Raw genomic sequence first — 18300 nt, 5'->3', positions numbered from 1 at the left:
AATTATCAGTAAATTGTGTAAAATTTTATGTAATTCATCACTACAAAGGATTTAAAAATATACACATGTGTTTAAACGAAAAAAATCTTGTTGTTTATTTCATCGATGACGCTTGCTTGAAAATAAAACACAAAGAAAAATAATCCCTGGCATTGTGACATAAGGAAGCTGCTTAGGCGCTGTTTGAAAGACCCACATAGAACTTTGATGCTGTTTATCTACTGCAAAAGGCGAAATAGAGCAGCGATCTTTAGCGTGCCAAAATGAGCTGCTTAAGCAATTATGGCTATTTGGGTTTCTTCTACACACGTGTTGAAAGTGTATCAATAATTATCAAATTATTCCCAGTTATGCTAAATAATTCTGTGGTGGAGATTCTACCTCGTTCCATCCATTTTATCATGTGTAGTAGTGTTTTATTGTGTAGTTCAAAACGTTTAAATAAAAAGACTTGCTTCGAACTATCATGTACTTGCTTCCTGTACCATCATCCAAATGCAGTCAAATGCTTGCTTGAAAGGATTGCCAAATCGTACGCTATGAACGTTTAACAATTACAATTTTTCATTGTACATTAACCCAAAAATGCGTGGTACAATGCAAAATAGTGAAACCATCGGAGCTGCATAACTAGGACTAAGTGAACAACTTTAAAACATGCATATAACGGGTTTATATTTCCCATAGATCGGGCCTCCACGCGCGTAATGGGACAATAATGTACACGGAATAAGGACATTCCTGGGCCATGGGTTTTTTTATGTGAGCACATGATTTTTTATATGAGCAACAAAGTTAAATGAAGTTAGTTCAATTGATTTTATCTGCATTTAGCACTCCTGGATATCCATGGCTGCTTGGTACACAAATAGTCTTGCATGGATGGAAACACCCATATGTCATATGAACATGTCATGACATTTAATAGAAGCTATTCCATAAGTTCACAATGACTAAATTAAATTTTCGTATGTCCTATATGGTTGTAAAAATGGTCAATGATAGCGGAATAGTCAAACATCTTCTTCTTTACCACAACAACCGTTGACGGCCAAGACCTGCCTGCGGCATATCCCAAATAGCCATAATTGCTTAAGCAGCTCATTTTGGCACGCTAAAGATCGCTGCTCTAATTCGCCTATTGCAGTAGATAAACAGCATCAAAGTTCCAGGTGGATCTTTCAAACAGCGCCTAAGCAGCTTCCTTATGCCACGGTGCCAGGGATTATTTTTGTTTGCGATTTATTTTCAAGCAAGGCATCATCAATGAAATAAACAACACGATTTGTGTTTTGTTATGTGCATGTTTATTTTAAAACTCCAAAAGCTCTTGAATTTCACATAATTTTACATAGTTTAATGAAAAATCACAATCACTTCACTCAATATTCTTTCTTCAATTAACTTATCTAACTTGTACAACAGCAACGAGATGATTGACGGCGTCTGTCTTTGACACTTTGACAAGAGCCACCTTGAACCGATGCCATGCATTAAAAAGCTATAAAGTTCCACCAAGTTCGGTACACACTCTTAATAAGCCTAAAGGTTCTATCATGAACCCTACACATAGTGCTAATCAGCCGCAAAGTTCCAAAGAGTACCGTGTGCTTGTTTAAAAGCTTTATGGTTCCACCAAGTACCGTTTCATCTCTTAATCAGTCACAAAGAACGACTGTTGCTACGTGTGTAGCAATCTATATTTGAGTTTAAAAAAGAAAGGACGACAAAATTCACAAACTAGCTTTTGGTGATGTTCGCAGCGTAGTTTTAAAATTGGTGTTGCCTATCCGTTTTCTAATTTGTGACTAATTTTGCGTTTAGCGATGGCGCCCTGTTCTCGATCAGCTGTGCGAACTTGACCCTAGTTGAACCGCTTCCTGATTGGTCCTATTCTGGGAGAACTAGTTGTCGCACAAGCTAACCCTGTTGTCCCTTTCGGTGCATCTAGTGCGCCATCTGGCGGGTAAAGTGGGAGTTAGGTCGATCTGCTATTGACAGATCGATGTTTACAAATATTATTTCCTATCTATATCCATGCGGTCTATATCGTGCCAACAACGACATCGGAACGATTTTTCGTTAAACAGCCCTAAATCAGCTATAAAGTACGAGTTGGCTATTTGGGATCGGGGCTTGGTTTTTAGTGACTTTTTGATAACCTATAGCAGGATAATAGTCAGTCATATTGGAACATGAACCCACGATAACTAAATAATACAAAACTATGGAAGGGCTATGAACCGGGATAAGAATTGGATGGAAACCTGTACTAAGATAGCAACACGGTCATAAAAAGTATCAGTAAAAAGACATCAATATCAAAAGAGAGCAGGAATGCTTATCTACATGTTTGCATGAAAACATTTAAATGTGCCCTGCAGCCAGTATATACGTCTTAAGTTCTGTTACGAAACCCTGCAACCGGGCCAAATTAACTAGTACAAACAAAATTTATACAAAATTAAAATAATACCCTTTTAAACAACATAATAATTACACCATGTTTGCCCTTCATTATCAGGATGGGACAAATGTGTATCTCATTTCTCCTTTTATTAGAGTTATCGAAATGAGCTAGATCCCAAACAGCCAGAATTGCTTAAGCAGCTCATTTTGGCACGCTAAAGATCGCTGCTCTATTTCGCCTTTTGCAGTAGATAAACAGCATCAAAGTTCTATGTGGGTCTTTCAAACAGCGCCTAAGCAGCTTCCTTATGACACGATGCCAGGGATTATTTTTCTTTGTGTTTTATTTTCAAGCAAGCGTCATCGATGAAATAAACAACAAGATTGTTTCGTTTAAACACATATGTATATTTTTAAATTTTTTGTATTGATGAATTACACAAAATTTTACACAATTTACTGATAATTCACAATCACTTCACTGAATATTCATTCTTCAATTAACGAATCTAACTTGTGCAGCAGCAGTGAGATTATTGCCGGCGTTCGTCTTTGACACTTTGACAAGAGCCACCTTGAACCGATGTCATGCATTAAAAAGCTATAAAGTTCCACCAAGTTCAGTACCCTTTCTTAACAAGCCTTCATGTTCCACCATTAACCCTACACATAGTGCTAATCAGCCGCAAAGTTCCAAAGAGTACCATGTGGCCTGTTAAAAAGCTCCATAGTTCCGCAAAGTACCATCTATCTCTTAATCAGCCACAAAGTACGACATCGGAACGATTTTTCGTTAAACAGCCCTAAATCAGCTATAAAGTACTAGCTGGCTATTTGGGATATATTCCCAAATAGCCAGAATTGCTTAAGCAGCTCATTTTGGCACGCTAAAGATCGCTGCTCTAATTCGCTTTTTGCAGTAGATAAACAGCATCAAAGTTCTATGTGGGTCTTTCAAACAGCGCCTAAGCAGCTTCCTTATGTCACAATGCCAGGGATTATTTTTCTTTGTGTTTTATTTTCAAGCAAGCGTCATCGATGAAATAAACAACAAGATTTGTTTCGTTTAAACACATATGTATATTTTTAAATCTTTTGTAGTGATGAATTACACAAAATTTTACACAATTTACTGATAATTCACAATCACTTCACTGAATATTCATTCCTCAATTAACGAATCCAACTTGTGCAGCAGCAGTGAGATTATTGCCGGCGTTCGTCTTTGACACTTTGACAAGAGCCACCTTGAACCGATGTCATGCATTAAAAAGCTATAAAGTTCCACCAAGTTCAGTACCCTTTCTTAACAAGCCTTCAAGTTCCACCATGAACCCTACACATAGTGCTAATCACCCGCAAAGTTCCAAAGAGTACCATGTGCCTGTTAAAAAGCTCCATAGTTCCGCAAAGTACCGTCTATCTCTTAATGAGCCACCAAGTACGACATCGGAACGATTTTTCGATAAACAGCCCTAAATCAGCTATAAAGTACGAGCTGGCTATTTGGGATTAACACCTTTCAACGAGTTGGTCATTAACAACCGAATAATGAAGACCATCTTTAATAAAGTGAAATATCTCAGAGCTTAACGCAAGAGAACATAACACGTGAAATTAATTGAAATGAAATTTTTCATTGTCATATTTTAAAAGCATTTAATTACTGCCAAATGCACCGCTGATCCCCTTCAATTCGCCGGCGATTACAACGCAATTAGAAGGCGATTAGGCAAAATAAGCAACATAAAATTGATAATTAAAGTACTTTTTAACACCAATCTTAGGAAAGTAAGAGTGTTAAATTGTTTTAAACATTTTTTTGTACATATTTACGTTGATAAAAACATTTTCTGACCCGTATTCGCGCTGCCGAAAATAGGAACAAACTGCCGAAAATAGGAGCAAAATCAATGTTTGCATTTTCACGAATATTTATGAAAAAGGGCTTTGAACCGGCAAATAAAAAATAGTGTAACATACGATGATAGTTTATCAACCAGAATAATATCACTTTCATGAAAAATAAAAAAAAAAGATTATGTGTGAGCAGTTTTTTGTGAAACTGCTGCACTAGCGTGCCGAAAACTGGTACAGTTACCCTACGGAAAAGTACCGATAAAATTTTGATGCGCCTACCGAAAACCACCAAAATAATCTGGCCACACTGGCTATATTGACAACAAGAAAACACAAACATACGCAATCGTTTTGGTGCACAAAAATCAGATTTCGTTCAGAAATGTTTTATCTTATCAGTTAGTGAATCAGTGCAAGCTGTAAACTACGCTAAAAATCATCCCTAAATATCAGTGCTCTACATTACTGGATGGCAATGTTTGCATGCTTTGAGGCATCCGTGCGTGTGCGCGCGTAACCGGTTGGAATAGTACTTGTGGGTGAAGGGGAGAAGGAGGGAGATACAGTGACTAATTTTGACATAATCGTCCTTGCGAAGTTCGTCCGTGCATGTGCATTTTAGCGGACGGTGAATGTAACATTGCACCATATATATATTAGGGCAGATCGACGTTGGAACGATCAACAGAATCAGAAACACAGTGAAAACAGCTCCAGTTATATTGGCCAACATGACCAATGAAAACGATGATCTCTCCATCACAAGCTGGTAAGTTCATTTGGTATTTCGCAAGTTGGATGCATTTGTTGCACGTCCTTACATCAGATAAACATGCTGCATGTGCGACCAAGCATTTTGTCGGATTGTGATTCTAACCAACGTGTTTCTCATTTGTTTTCTCCTTAACTAGCGATCGATGCCCGCGTATGGTTGCATTTGGCAATATTTTGCTGGACATCAGTGTGGAACTGAAGGATGGAAAGATTCTACATGATTTTGATCTGAAACCCGACGATCAAAGGGAAGTTCCTGCAGACAAACTTGCTGCCCTTGTCTCCGTTGCCGTAGAAACGTAGGTATTTGGTCAATGGCAAGTGCTCTCCAAAACACGCTACTAGCAGACTCATACGCATGGACATGCATGTCATGTATCGTAAATAGGCCTTAGGTAGCGTGTGACCTGTACATATGCATTTAGCGTGATGTAAATAGTTCATGCAGCCGTGCAGCTGGTGTAATTTACAATTGATTCGATGGTCTTGATTTCAGGTGCGGAAATCCAATCTATAATCCGGGTGGATCGGCACTTAATACGTGCCGCATTTTGCGTGCATTGGGAGAGAAAAACATAATCTTTTGCGGAGCGGTCGGTGTGGACGAAAATGGTCAAATATTGCAGCAAATTTTGAAGGATTGCGCCCTCAACACATGGTAGGCGATGCAAGTGCTATGCGATGCGCCGTATAACGCTCTCATTAATGGTCCTTTTCTTTTATTCTACACAGTATACAAACATTGCCCGATGAAATGACCGGAACGTGCATGTGTCTCATTAGTGGCGACAAACGAAGTCTTAATGCAAATATTGGTGCGTCATTACATTTCAAGAAGGAGTTTGTAAGTTCACGCTGGTGCCAGTCGAAGATAGGAGTGTGCAAATCAGCTGCCCACACCAACATCGATGAGGATGTGCGAATATTTTACATCGAAGGTTACTTTGTGCCGGAAAAGTTTCACATCTGCACGTACATCTACGAGCAGTACTGCAAAGGTACGGCCAATCTGCTGGTAACGAATCTGAATGCATCGTACATACTGGAAGAATTTACCACAGAGATGCGTTTCCTCGTGGAGCATGCCGATTTGGTGTTTGGAAATTTGGCCGAATTCATTGCACTAGCACAGATTTACAACTGTGCCGATGTTGACGCACTCGCACGAGTGTTGATAAAACCGTATCGAAAGCATAATCGCAACAAAATTCTCATCGCTACCGACGGTTGTCGAAGTGTTCGGTTATACTACGGTGCTGGGTCAAAGTTTGTGGCGGAATGCTACCCTGTGCCAGTGATTCAGGGCAACCTTGTCATCGACACAACTGGAGCCGGGGATTCGTTTGTGGCCGGGTTTCTGTACAAATTCATGAACGATGAAAGTCCTACATTGGTGGACTGCATTCGATACGGGTGTAAAGTGGCTGGGAAGGTTATACGGCAGGTCGGATGTAACTTGCCCTCAAGCGTACCGTCATCGCCATCAATTGCCCCGTCTGCAAAGGAAGGAATTATTCCTTGAGCAGGTGTGTGCTCTCTTTGTACACACGAAGTATATTACTAAAGCTGCATCATCCTTCAGGAGTATGTTCCTTTGCCGTTATTTTTGCTACTTAATAGTTTTGTGTAGGTGCTTGCTGCGTGGTGATCTTGCTAATACTGCATTAGTTTGGTTAAGGGTATATGTTACAAAAAGTTGTTAATCGTCAATATTTATAAATGCACTTTATGTACCTAAAATCGATGGAAGGTCATTTGCACGAAAGAAATGACTGATTGTTTGGTAATACACGTAAGTATACCCAAGATCACAAATCACCACAATGAAGCAAACAAAAACATTTGAAAGATTTTCTGTTAGCATTAGCACAAAGAAAAAAGACATCGATTTTGAAGAACATCAACGACCGATACTTACTACACTGCATGTTTGGTTCGATTCCTTAGGTGTATCTCACCTCCATACACAGCAATGGAAAAAGGTAAGAAAAATAAGAGATAAATAATAAACTCATATATAAAGTTCTAGTCGACCAGTGGTTCCCATTGGTTTTGGAGCTTTTCCCTTCATGTAGGATTTCATTCCCCGCTCACAAGTTCATAAGCGGGTTGTGAGAGTGTGATGAGAGGGTGGCAAACCATGGTATTTAGCGAAATTTTGATCAAAAATCCCCCCCCCGCTTCTTAAGTCAAAAATCCTCTCTTGCGGGCATTCTCCACCGGCTGCAATAGACCATCTGCGGTTGCGTCTAAAGTAAATAAAGCCTAAAATCACTCTTGTTCATCAAGTTTTCTTACCTTATTTAACAGCATCGAACGAGCAAGTAGAAATGCTCTGCAGTTCTATACAATTCTCGCCCAATATAAGAGCACCTTTATTACAAGAGGAAAGTTCGAAACCCTAGACTGCTCGAAAAAGACATACAGGCTGTTCCCGAAAACACTATTAATCTTGACTACGGAGAAACTTTCCCAAGTGACATTTTCGAGCAGATTGTTAGCCTTTTTCGAGTTCCTACAAGCTTAAAGAGCAGGCTTAAAACTGGCTTAAAGAGCAAGCGATATTGCAGAGTTTAAGCTTATTATAACAGTTGAAACGTCAGAGTGAAGCGTTTTTTCTGGTGCCATTTTGAGAATTGTCATCACGTTGTGCACAAGCTACCGACCCAAAACAAAAAATTCGTACTCTTCAATCCATATCAAACAAAAAGTTTATTATAAAACACTTTTCATGTTGTTTTCTTGGTCCATGCGTTTCACCGCTATTCTGATACTCCTAGATAGATCGTTTATTTATTCTTACTCAAGGTTTTGGTTGTTGTACACTGAGGACAAAACGGCAAGCTTCTTGTTTGTCCGGCTTCTACCGAAGTTCTGACATTAACTTCAACGCTTCAACACATCGTTGTTCACTCACACATCTATGTTTTCAAAAGTTTATATGAGGCAATGGGTTAAATCGAGCTGTTCACGAGGAGTTTAAGCTAAAAATGTAGAACAGTTGTCACCTGGGTTGTCTGTCAAATTTCTGCTTAAATCGAACGTTTCGCGTTTTCAGCCAATAAATATCTAATTCCGGAAATGGAAAATTAAATTCTCAGTCCGAAACAGACTTATTTAACCCAGTTTATTCTTTTTTGTAATAACACTTTTTACACACAACAGTTTTTGCGAAAGAGATCAACGGAAACTTGAAAAAATAATAGCTTCTTTTTTTCCGTTCCTAGATTTGTTCTATTTTCCTCTAAGGAGAGCATAAAACTTGTCTTAACATGGTCATCCCCAAGCACTACAGATTTCCACATATGACTGAAAAATTGAATGTGTATAAAAAAACTGCGAAAGCTTCCAAGGTTCACTAAGTTGCTCAATAGATGCCGCTATTTAATCATGGCTAGTTCTAGTTCTAGCGATGCATATAATCCGTTTAGTGGTCGTTTTGTAAATTTTTAGCGGTCGCTATTTTATGATAAAATTTCACTTTTTTTCTTTTCAAGTTTTTTTTGCACAGTTAAAGGACATATATACAATAACAAATACATTATACGGTTATAAAAAGAAATATATATCTTTCGGGCAATCTTTCTCGCATTTCTCCTATGAAAATTGGATAGAACAGCACGAATGTCACTCTGTTATACGGACGTCACACGAAGCGTGAACTTTGGCGTAAACTAAATTTCAGCCATACAACCCTATAATCTTTTGACAGGAAGTTTACGCTCTCCCATACAAATCAAGGGTAAACTTTTTGAGTTTACGCTTCATGTGACGTCTGTATTAGGCCCGTGTCTGTGCTCCATCGGATGCGATTTTATCGGAAGGCCTGTCAAAATTTTATATGAGATTTGACAGATAACGTCGGACGTGCGATTTCGTCGTACAACGGAATAAAAAAAAATGATTTCGTCGGACGCCGCAACCGGTTTTATCTGTCAAACCAAATGTGTGGTGTTTTGTAGGAACAATCTCAACTTAATTTTTCATAATAGTTACATTATCAAAATCATCCAAATAATCGTAATATTATACGAAAAAGCGTTTGACAGCACGTGCGATAAAATCGCATGCGATGGAGCACAGACACGGGCCTTAGCAATTCAGTTACTCACAAACGTCAGATGATGCTTCGAAGTTCGCATCCACAATTGTTATATACCAACCCAGTTTTTACAAACTTCACGTCTCGATATCGGACAACTGCTCGAATAGTCTGGTGTAGAATTTTAGTCAGAAAAAGACTGAAAATATATCGGGTGTAAAACATAGGAAAATTCGCATTTCCACGTGCCAGGGAGCTTGATTTTTCCTCGGTAGACACACTTCGCGGGTGTGGCCGCTGCGAAACCTGCCGGTGCGAAAGTGTCTACAAGATACAGCTGCGTCTGGTTTCGGTGCAGGTTTTGGGTGCCCTGGAATAACTAGAGTGTAGGCCAGCACCACACAATCGGTAAAATCGTGTTCGGTGTGCGGTCATCATCGTCAGTCCCTGGAACTTTCTTGGTATTTCGGGGGTGTCGGCACCAACGGGGTGTGCTAGTGAATGGATGTGACAACGAATGTGCTAATCGATGCAATGGTAAAGTGAACAGGAACGGCTTTTTAGCTCAGAAAATTAGTTCCAGAACCCGTACCCGGACGTAGTGTGAAGTGCAGGGGTGCAAAACATCGCCGACAACCTAATTGGCAATGAGTTATTGGTACGTAGCATCATCTTCTGTCAAGACACAATGCATTGAGGGTTATCATCGCTGTTGGTTTTGGGAATGCAATCGGAAATGTGTGATTTTTGTGCGAAAGTTTTGTAAAAGAAATAACGCCTGAAGTGGACGGAGGTTGCGTTTGTTTCCTGGTAGCCAAGGGTGGCTTAAGCACAAGCAGATGTGTAATAGTGTGTATATTTGTTTGAGAGAGAGAGAGTGTGTGTGTGTGTGTGTGTGTGTGTGTGTGTGTGTGTATGAATCGAGTTTGCATACAGAGGCAACTGTGTTAACGACAGCAGCGACGAACTGAACGGTGGTAGCTCGGAGTAAAAAGGACGACTGGTCGGCTAGAGCCGCACAAATGTGTAGGTGTGTGCAAGTGCGAGTATGTATACATTGGTGTATGCGTGTGCACGCGTGCGATGTTTTAACATCGTCCCGATGTATCCTTTGCGTGTGGGTTTGTTCGATTTGTTTAAATGTGTTAGATGGGCGGATACAGTTTTCCTTGCTGGTTGTTGTTGTTGTTGTTGGAGCGTGTCCTTTGCACTTTGCACTCGTGTCTCTTTTGCAAAGTGCAGTGTGTATACTAAGGTTATTATTCTGGCTGTCGCTGTCGATTTCCCGGCTTTCTCGCGATGTGGGAAGAACCGAACGTTGGGCGGCTTGGGTAGATGTGTGTGACAGCTTTCTATTAAAACCCAAACCCCCTTCCTCGCTCCCTCATGGCCGAAACATCGCCGGCCAAAGAAGGTACCTTTGTTTTGTTTTCGCTATCAATTCTGAATTGGATGTTTCTGCTAGTAGTGTAACTACTGCATCATGCTCCCGGGAATCCGAGAGGGCTTTCATTTCAAGGAGTTGCCTCCTTTTATCCGATGATGGATAGGCATGCAACGGTGCAGTAGCAGTGCCTTATCATTTTTTGCCAGCTGAACAATGCTTCTCGAAAGCTCTTCTTTTTTTTTAATTCATGCGATGTAGAGATATGGTTGTGCTCTGTGGCGGTACACTTTCCCGAACGTGCGCGTGTGTCTGTCTGGAAGCAATTTATCAATTCATCAACCGACGGGTAAAGAAAACAATCTAAGCAACCAACCCCCAAGGCCTATACGATTTGCTGGTGGTGGTCTTTCTTTGCACGCTAACCAGGAAAACCCATCGTAAGGAAAATGCGTGCATGTGAAGCTCCACAGCGTCGTGCGTGCGTGCGTGCTATATGCGCGATTTTTGCGTTTTGCTCATCATGGTTCGTGCACGATGCGATGCTCGCGTATACCAGGACTGCGATGATTTGCGGTGTGCTAAGTATATGATGAGTGGTTGCGTTTTCATTTATGGCAGCATTTTTGTTTTATTAGTAATGGCCATCTACCATTTTGGCGACAGATGTTGCACTAACCTACTAGCCTAATTTCCATTTATCACATGTTATGTTTAATGATGAGTATGACTAATAGTATTTTATTTGATCCGGTTCGAACGACCAGTTCGTGCGTAAGGAAAATAAAAAAAGAAAGGTAATCGATAATAATTGAATGACTTGATTTTTTTCTTGAACGCATCTTATACGATCCTCAAAGATCATGCATTCTTAGCAAAAAATTCGAATACTTTCATTATACGAAACATTTTAAATATTTCAATAGAGTTCGAACCATACTGTCGGTGAAAAGAAGCTATTGATGTAACTAAATGTTGTATCTATATTTGTGCGCAGCTCAACATAGCCAGCGCTTTTTAAGGCAGTTTAACTTTTTTTACTGGCCACTTGTGATGAACGGGGCACCTACGTTGTAAGCTCTGGAAATCAGTACGACGGCCGGCCTTCACTTGATTCTCAGAATGGTCGTGGTAACCTTTTTCTCTACTTCATTGTTTACGAGATAAACGCGTCTGTGAGCCCAGCAACAACTAACCCTCGACGAATATGCTTAGGTCCAGGGAGACCTTCAGCCATTGATCGTAGTGTGTACGATCACCAGCTGAGCTGATCTGTAGTAAAATAGCTCCGGGCTTTGATGGTTACGTTTTCGACTCAACCGGAAGGCGTGGGTGAATGGTAACAAACGTTACCAAAATTGAACCAAAAATATATTCAGCTTCGCGACAAGGCTTTATATTATAAATTACGTGATTATTTTAAAATTATTTGCTTTGCAGTTCCAAATAGCTCCACCCAGTTAACATAAAGTTTAAAGATGGTCCTAGGTAATATTGTCAAATTTCCAAATTGCTACACATGGCTAGGAAATAATACGTCGTTTACCCATTTATTGTGTAACAAACTTGCAAACTTAATCACGGTTTCGACCTTTATTTCATTTAGGTCCTGAAGTGCTACGAAACTTTGGTACAATGATCGTAGCACGTTAAGCCACGGTGATACTTAAACAAGCGAACAACTCAAAAAACACAAAAGGAGTGTCTGAAATTTAGTTTCGGTTGTTGCGGATACGGGGGGAAGAAAAGCACTGACAACCCCTATTGATCCTTCGGCGGATCGGTTAGTCATTAATTTAAGAAGATCTGCATCCATTAAAGGAGAAACATCCTACGACACTTTTAGCAGCACCAATACTAGACTCCGAACTGAAGCAAGTCAAATATCGGTGTAATGGCGGGAAGCATTAAGCAAGGTACATACTGCGTGAAAAAAATGCACCAATGATAAAGATTTATGAATCAATATTCTAATCCTTCTGGTTTTTTAGAGGATGTCTGCTACGTGGTAGCAAAGTACGATTACGAGGCACAGGGTGCACAGGAGCTAGATCTGAGGAAAAACGATCGTTATCTTCTGCTGGACGACAGCAAGCACTGGTGGAGGGTGCAGAATACACGCAATCAGTCGGGTTACGTGCCGAGTAACTACGTTAAGAAGGAGAAAAAATCTGTCTCACTGTTCGACAGCTTCAAGAAGAAGGTTAAAAAGGGTTCCGGCAGCAAAACGCTTCCGAACTGCTCGCCTTCCAGACAAGTCGATAGTCCCACAATGAGCCGAAGATTACCACCGGACCCTTCGGAGGCTATTGGTAAGGAAATTGTGCGAATATGTTTGCAGATTTGCACGCTACAATTGATTTCATTTACAAATTCTTATCGTTAATTTTTGTGTTTTCTGGGACACATCATCAACATCTTCTACTTCGTGCATGTGCGCTGTCTGGCTCTATCGATACTACAATGCTGTCTCGACCTATCTACCGGACAAATGTACTATTACCATTCTATAGCCTCTACCCCGATAGGTACTGCCATAGTGAAGTATAACTACCAAGCTCAACAGCAGGATGAACTGTCGTTGACAAAGGGAACACGAATACTGATACTGGAGAAATCAAACGACGGCTGGTGGCGTGGTCAGAGCGGATCAGCGACCGGCTGGTTTCCTAGCAACTACACGACGGAAGAGAACGAAGACGATACACTGCATACATACGCGATGGCAGAAAACGTGCTTGATATTGTTGTGGCGTTATACTCATTCAATTCTAACAACGATACCGAGCTATCGTTTGAAAAGGGCGATCGATTGGAAATTCTTGATCGACCAGCGGCTGATCCCGAATGGTAAGAATGAACATTACAATTCAGCCACCTCACAAATATTTGTATTGAAATCAAAAAAATAATAACCAACTACTTGTTGTCTGTTTTACAGGTATAAGGCCCGAAATAATAATGGCCAGATAGGGCTCGTACCGCGTAACTATTTACAGGAACTGTCTGAATACTTAGCTCAACCATTTCGGAGCAATGGAAGCGGCCCGGATTCGCTAGACCGGCGGCCTAACGATGCGCAATCGAATAACAACAATTCCAACACGAACAACAGCAACAACAACAACTCTCAGCAACCAGAAAGACCCCATCTGACAGGGAAAAGCTGGTACTACGGTGCTATTACTCGAAGTCAATGTGATACGGTGCTAAACTCTCACGGACATGATGGAGATTACTTGATTCGCGATAGTGAAACGAACGTAAGTTGTTTTACACTTTTTTTTTCGTCGATTCCAAAGAAACGCATCAAGCAGAATGGTATGTTTAGAAACGGTGGATCTAATCGATGCTTTGTATTACAGCTGGGTGACTATTCCGTTTCGCTAAAAGCCCCTGGACGCAACAAGCACTTCCGCGTGCACGTCGAAGGGAATATGTACTGCATCGGGCAGCGCAAATTTCACACACTGGATCAACTAGTGGACCATTACCAAAGAGCCCCCATTTACACTAACAAGCAAGGCGAAAAACTGTATCTTGTTCGACCATTGCCGAAAGCAAATGGTACCTAAAACAGCGAGCAAATGGAAAAGTCTCCTGGAGATGCTAGTAAGCATACTATGGTCAAATTTGTCACGTATTGGGGGTGAGGTAAAACAGTAGACAAAGAAGACCCATAATCATAGCATTACAAAGACGTGTGCGGTAAAAAGTGCAAGTGGATAAGATAATTCGATGCGCAACGTTCGATAGTTAATGTCGCAATTTTTTTGACTCGACTCGGTTGCCTGATTCCCGATTTGTTTTTAAATCATGTTCGTGTTCATGACCGTGGCGGTATTGAAATGAAGTTGTTTGTTTTATTTTATGCGTTGCTAGTAGTCTTCTGTTTCAATGATTTTATTTGTTTGTAGCCGTTTTTATGCGTGTGTGAATTTTAGTTTTCATAATTTTGTGAATTTTAGTGAATCGCCTTTGTAAACTCAACATGCGCTGTGTGATGCACTCGCGAGAGGATTAAATGAAGATTTTATTTTCCAACCGTATGTATATTTTTTGTAACATCGAATCTAACGTCCATTGAGATCATTAAAAATGATCTCATTGGTGTACAATTTGGAAGCAAATCACGACACATTGCAACAAATCGGTGAATTATGAGCTCTTCGAATTGCTAGCTCGATATAAAGATAATTATAACCGTAGTAATTTATTTCAAAGCAGCTAAGCTTTAGTAAAACAGTAGTTTTTTTTTCTTCTTTTGCTCTGGCTAACCTAGGATTGGCCGGAATCTATTGTGTGAAAATAATTTTTTAAATATAAGAACATTTTTCGGTTAAAAATATTCTGAGCGAGCGTTGTTCTGACATACTGCAAAAATAATGTTGAAGCTATTTTTAGCATTCCGCAAATGCGTGAGAGATCGAACACCGGCTAAGAAAGGAAAGCATAAAAAAATGCTTCAATCATGAGTAGACGAAAAATAGACGGTTTCTTTGGCTTGCGTCTGTTCAGTGAGACTAAATAAAAAGGAATTCTGCTATGTAAACATAGTTCAAATGACTACCAAAGGGGTGAATATTTTAAATCATTCATTATACAATTATGGGTACGTGTACGAGAACCGTACTTAGATCCTTACAACATGGTGTAACGTCCCCATGGCAACTTAAAGTCGTGAGGAATTGCTACATAGGCATTTATTTTGTTTCTGTTTAGTAGATTCCGTACTTCCCACAGTCAGATTACGTGTGAGCGTCAACGATACATAGATTTACATTGGAAAAGATGCAAATCAAGCCAATAAAAGGAATAAAACTAAGAAATAGTGGTACATCTACTTCGTGCATCTATTTGTGTTGGTGAATCACCTATCAGGGTAATGGATCAGATTAGCAAGGTACTTTCACTTTATGTCTCCGAGCTCGTTTAATTTTTGTTTTGTGCTTAGGACAACAAGGGAACAGTCAAAAACGTGGAAATGAGTGTTGCTTTCCAGACACCGATGTGTACTCTTACATAACAGAAATCCGGCCACTAGAAATGTTGATCTGATTGATAAATCATGCACACCAAGTTAAATACCACCAACCCTTGCACCATTAAAGCGTGCTGCAGAGCAGTATTTTCAAATGATCGATGGAAAAGGAGCTACATTGCATGCAATGGTGCTGTTGTTTCTGTTTCAGTTTGGTCGCGCTTGACCACTGCTTTCAATACCAGACACAGTGGTTCGCCTTTTACCGTTTTAATCCGAATGCAACTATCATACATATGTAATCCAATGTGGCAGCATTGTATCTATACCCATACTCATTCGTGTACAGAAGAATTAATAACGAAATATGCTTTGGGGTAAGGTTTCCTCCATACCATTTAGCATTCTCATTCCTTGCTTACACCGCTAAACGTATCGTTAAAGAAACGTATTCGTAACCTTGCTAATATAGTCGATTGATTGATATGCATGATTAGGGGGGATCAGCAACGTGCTAAGGAACGGAAGAAGAAGAAAAAACACATCGTGCAACGCGGCAGTTGGGTACGCCAAGAATAGTACTGCGATGATGGTCTGATAATTTTATACAAGGTAGCACGATGTGATGGAATTAGTAATTTAGATACTTCCTTTTTATAACGACGAAGGAAAAGCAATTTATTTGGTCATAAAAGAAAGACACACACGCACATCGACATATGATGCTTTCAACGGCCATAGACTGTCTAAACGATTCACCGTAAGATACGCGTGTCTAGCGTATAGTATAAGCGTAAATTGGTGTTGTGAAGTTTTCTACCCTTTCCTCTTTCCAACTCATGGGGAACTTGTCACTGCTACCTTTATTGAAGGGGGTTGGAGTATGCGGTTCCATACATTTGTTCAAATTAGCTGAACTCCTCCATAAACTACCAAACGGCTTTGTTTTACACCAAAATCACAGTGAAGGTAGAGAGCTCGTTTCTAACATTGAGTCACAACTTATGGTGATGTGATCTACATTAGCATTCATTCATCGCAAAAGCATAAATGTAAACAAATTCGATCCTTCTACGTTGTTTGCGCGACTGTGACAGTATGCATTAAGCGCCTGTGAAGTGCGAGCCTATCGACAGATTCTGGTAAAGTGTGTATTGAAGTGTGTGAAAAAAAGTAATGAAAAACTAAAACTAGAAGAGCTCGTAATATCGAACCATTGGCACTAATTTTCTGAGAGGTAAAGATGGATGGAGCGAACGAATCGACGTTATACATATAGCTAAAAACTACCTACTTCTTACATCACATACCCACGATGCGGAGTATAATAGGTGTACGAAAATAGAATAATAATAATAAAAATAATAATAATAATCGAATTTCGCGGACATGCCTTTGGGGACGTAAGGTGATTGTATTGCAGGATACACGAAATGGGCTGCTAAGTGCCATTTTAAAAGAGATTTAGTCCCTAACAGCACAGAACACGAAGCAAACTTGTAAAGAAGAGCGGAACAAACGGCGATAGAAGAATAGAGAGAAAGAGTGATAGGGAGAGAGAGAGAGAGAAAGAGAGACCGAGCAACAGAAAACAAAAAGTAATCTGGTAACATTTGGAAATACATTAGCTCTGTTAACTTTAACTGCTTTATGTTTTACTTGATATTAATTTCGCTTGAAAAGAGTATTGGACAAGCCCGATAATGCGGACGAAATAGTGTCACCGCATAGGTTTGAAATTTATAAATATAAAACACACACACACACACACACACACACAACACCAATATCAGCAAGCGAAGTTAGCTCTATTTCTGTACGGCAACTGCTGATATAATTGCTGACCCTAGGGATACAAGAGTGGACAAGAGTAGTGAAATTGTAGAACCTAATTTTCGCTAGAAACAATCCCCGGTAATCGAATCTCTTCCAATCGAAGCCAATCCTCTCCGATTGAATGTATGTATGTATTGTGTGTGTGTTTGAGCTGCAAACAATTCCTCACCCTAGCTAAGATCATCAAGATGTTGAACGAGAACCTCTTCCAGGATAAGAAAACTCCCCGTTAAAATCATAAACTTATTCTATTCTTTGCTACTTCACATTCATAATACGCGTTTAAGACAGCATTATGTTAAGTAAGCGTTAGCAAACACATACTGAGAGCGAGAAGCGATCGAGAACGAGCAAAACACGGGACTCATCGCCAATAAATTCGTTGAAGACAGGGAACATTGGACGAGCAGGCAATTGAACAGCGCAAGAGATAATTAGCCGCAGAAACAGGCGTCGTGGTTTAACGGTAGAAATGAAAAATGAATCATCCTAATACCAAAATATACAAGTAATATAGAATACGATAAATAATAAAGTAAAACAGGAAATAATTGCAAATATTCGTGGCCGGTGAACAATTGTGAACAAATAAGAAAAGAAAAGACTCTTCACAAGCGTAGATACGTAGTGCGGTGGAGAGGTGCTGTGAAAGGTTGGACCGAATAGGTGTATACCCGGTGCGTGTGTGTACTTCCTTTGTAATTGAAATAGTAGCGCCGGACGGGTCGTTTTAGATCAATATACCCCTCCCAACAACTCAATGACACACAGACCGGAACCGAGTGAACTAGGGAAAGTATATGCATGGTAAAAGGAGTATAGGGCGTGAACAGATGAGAATATTGTATATCGTGAAGAAGAGATAAAGAAAACTAAGTCATCGCAATAAAGGTAAGATCCATGAAATCTAGAAACAAGAATTATTCAAAAATGTCTTATTATTTCGACTGCCTCCGTATGTTGTTTTCCTCTACTAAATCAACGTTAGGGGTAATAGTGCTATCGTACAACGGT

General features: G+C 40.0%; 2 protein-coding genes across 4 annotated transcripts; both read left to right on the top strand.

The window, feature by feature from the left end:
• Nucleotides 1-4577: 4577 nt before the first annotated feature.
• On the top strand, nt 4578-6792 carry LOC121597464 (adenosine kinase). The gene is made up of 4 exons (XM_041923236.1): nt 4578-5038; nt 5181-5342; nt 5540-5701; nt 5776-6792. Exons 1-4 carry the CDS (start codon nt 5001-5003, stop codon nt 6563-6565), a joined length of 1152 nt encoding a protein of 383 aa, XP_041779170.1. The 5' UTR covers nt 4578-5000; the 3' UTR covers nt 6566-6792.
• Nucleotides 6793-9229: 2437 nt separating this feature from the next.
• Nucleotides 9230-18206, top strand: LOC121595838 (cytoplasmic protein NCK1). Of its 3 annotated transcripts, none has more exons than XM_041920106.1 (6): nt 9230-9743; nt 12076-12385; nt 12461-12781; nt 12983-13319; nt 13411-13732; nt 13835-18206. In XM_041920106.1, exons 2-6 carry the CDS (start codon nt 12364-12366, stop codon nt 14042-14044), a joined length of 1212 nt encoding a protein of 403 aa, XP_041776040.1. In that variant the 5' UTR covers nt 9230-9743; nt 12076-12363; the 3' UTR covers nt 14045-18206. The 3 variants fall into 3 exon arrangements, with proteins under 3 accessions (XP_041776040.1, XP_041776043.1, XP_041776041.1); XM_041920109.1 differs by lacking the exon at nt 9230-9743 and adding an exon at nt 9792-10115; XM_041920107.1 differs by lacking the exon at nt 9230-9743 and adding an exon at nt 10151-10499.
• Nucleotides 18207-18300: the final 94 nt, after the last annotated feature.

This window comes from Anopheles merus, chromosome 3R (genome assembly GCF_017562075.2).
Source record: "Anopheles merus strain MAF chromosome 3R, AmerM5.1, whole genome shotgun sequence".
Taxonomy (NCBI): domain Eukaryota; kingdom Metazoa; phylum Arthropoda; class Insecta; order Diptera; family Culicidae; genus Anopheles; species Anopheles merus.
This window is presented reverse-complemented; position numbering and strand designations above follow the sequence as displayed.

What these genes read in the sequence shown, in the direction of transcription:
- LOC121595838 (XM_041920106.1), top strand. Translation starts at nt 12,364, where the DNA reads ATGGCGGGAAGCATTAAGCAAG. An exon ending in GGCGGGAAGCATTAAGCAAG is followed by an intron (nt 12,386 to 12,460) that starts GTACATACTGCG and finishes CTGGTTTTTTAG; the next exon opens with AGGATGTCTGCTACGTGGTA. An exon ending in CCAGCGGCTGATCCCGAATG is followed by an intron (nt 13,320 to 13,410) that starts GTAAGAATGAAC and finishes TCTGTTTTACAG; the next exon opens with GTATAAGGCCCGAAATAATA.
- LOC121597464 (XM_041923236.1), top strand. Translation starts at nt 5,001, where the DNA reads ATGACCAATGAAAACGATGATCTCTCCATCACAAGCTG. An exon ending in GATCTCTCCATCACAAGCTG is followed by an intron (nt 5,039 to 5,180) that starts GTAAGTTCATTT and finishes CTCCTTAACTAG; the next exon opens with CGATCGATGCCCGCGTATGG. An exon ending in GATTGCGCCCTCAACACATG is followed by an intron (nt 5,702 to 5,775) that starts GTAGGCGATGCA and finishes TATTCTACACAG; the next exon opens with TATACAAACATTGCCCGATG.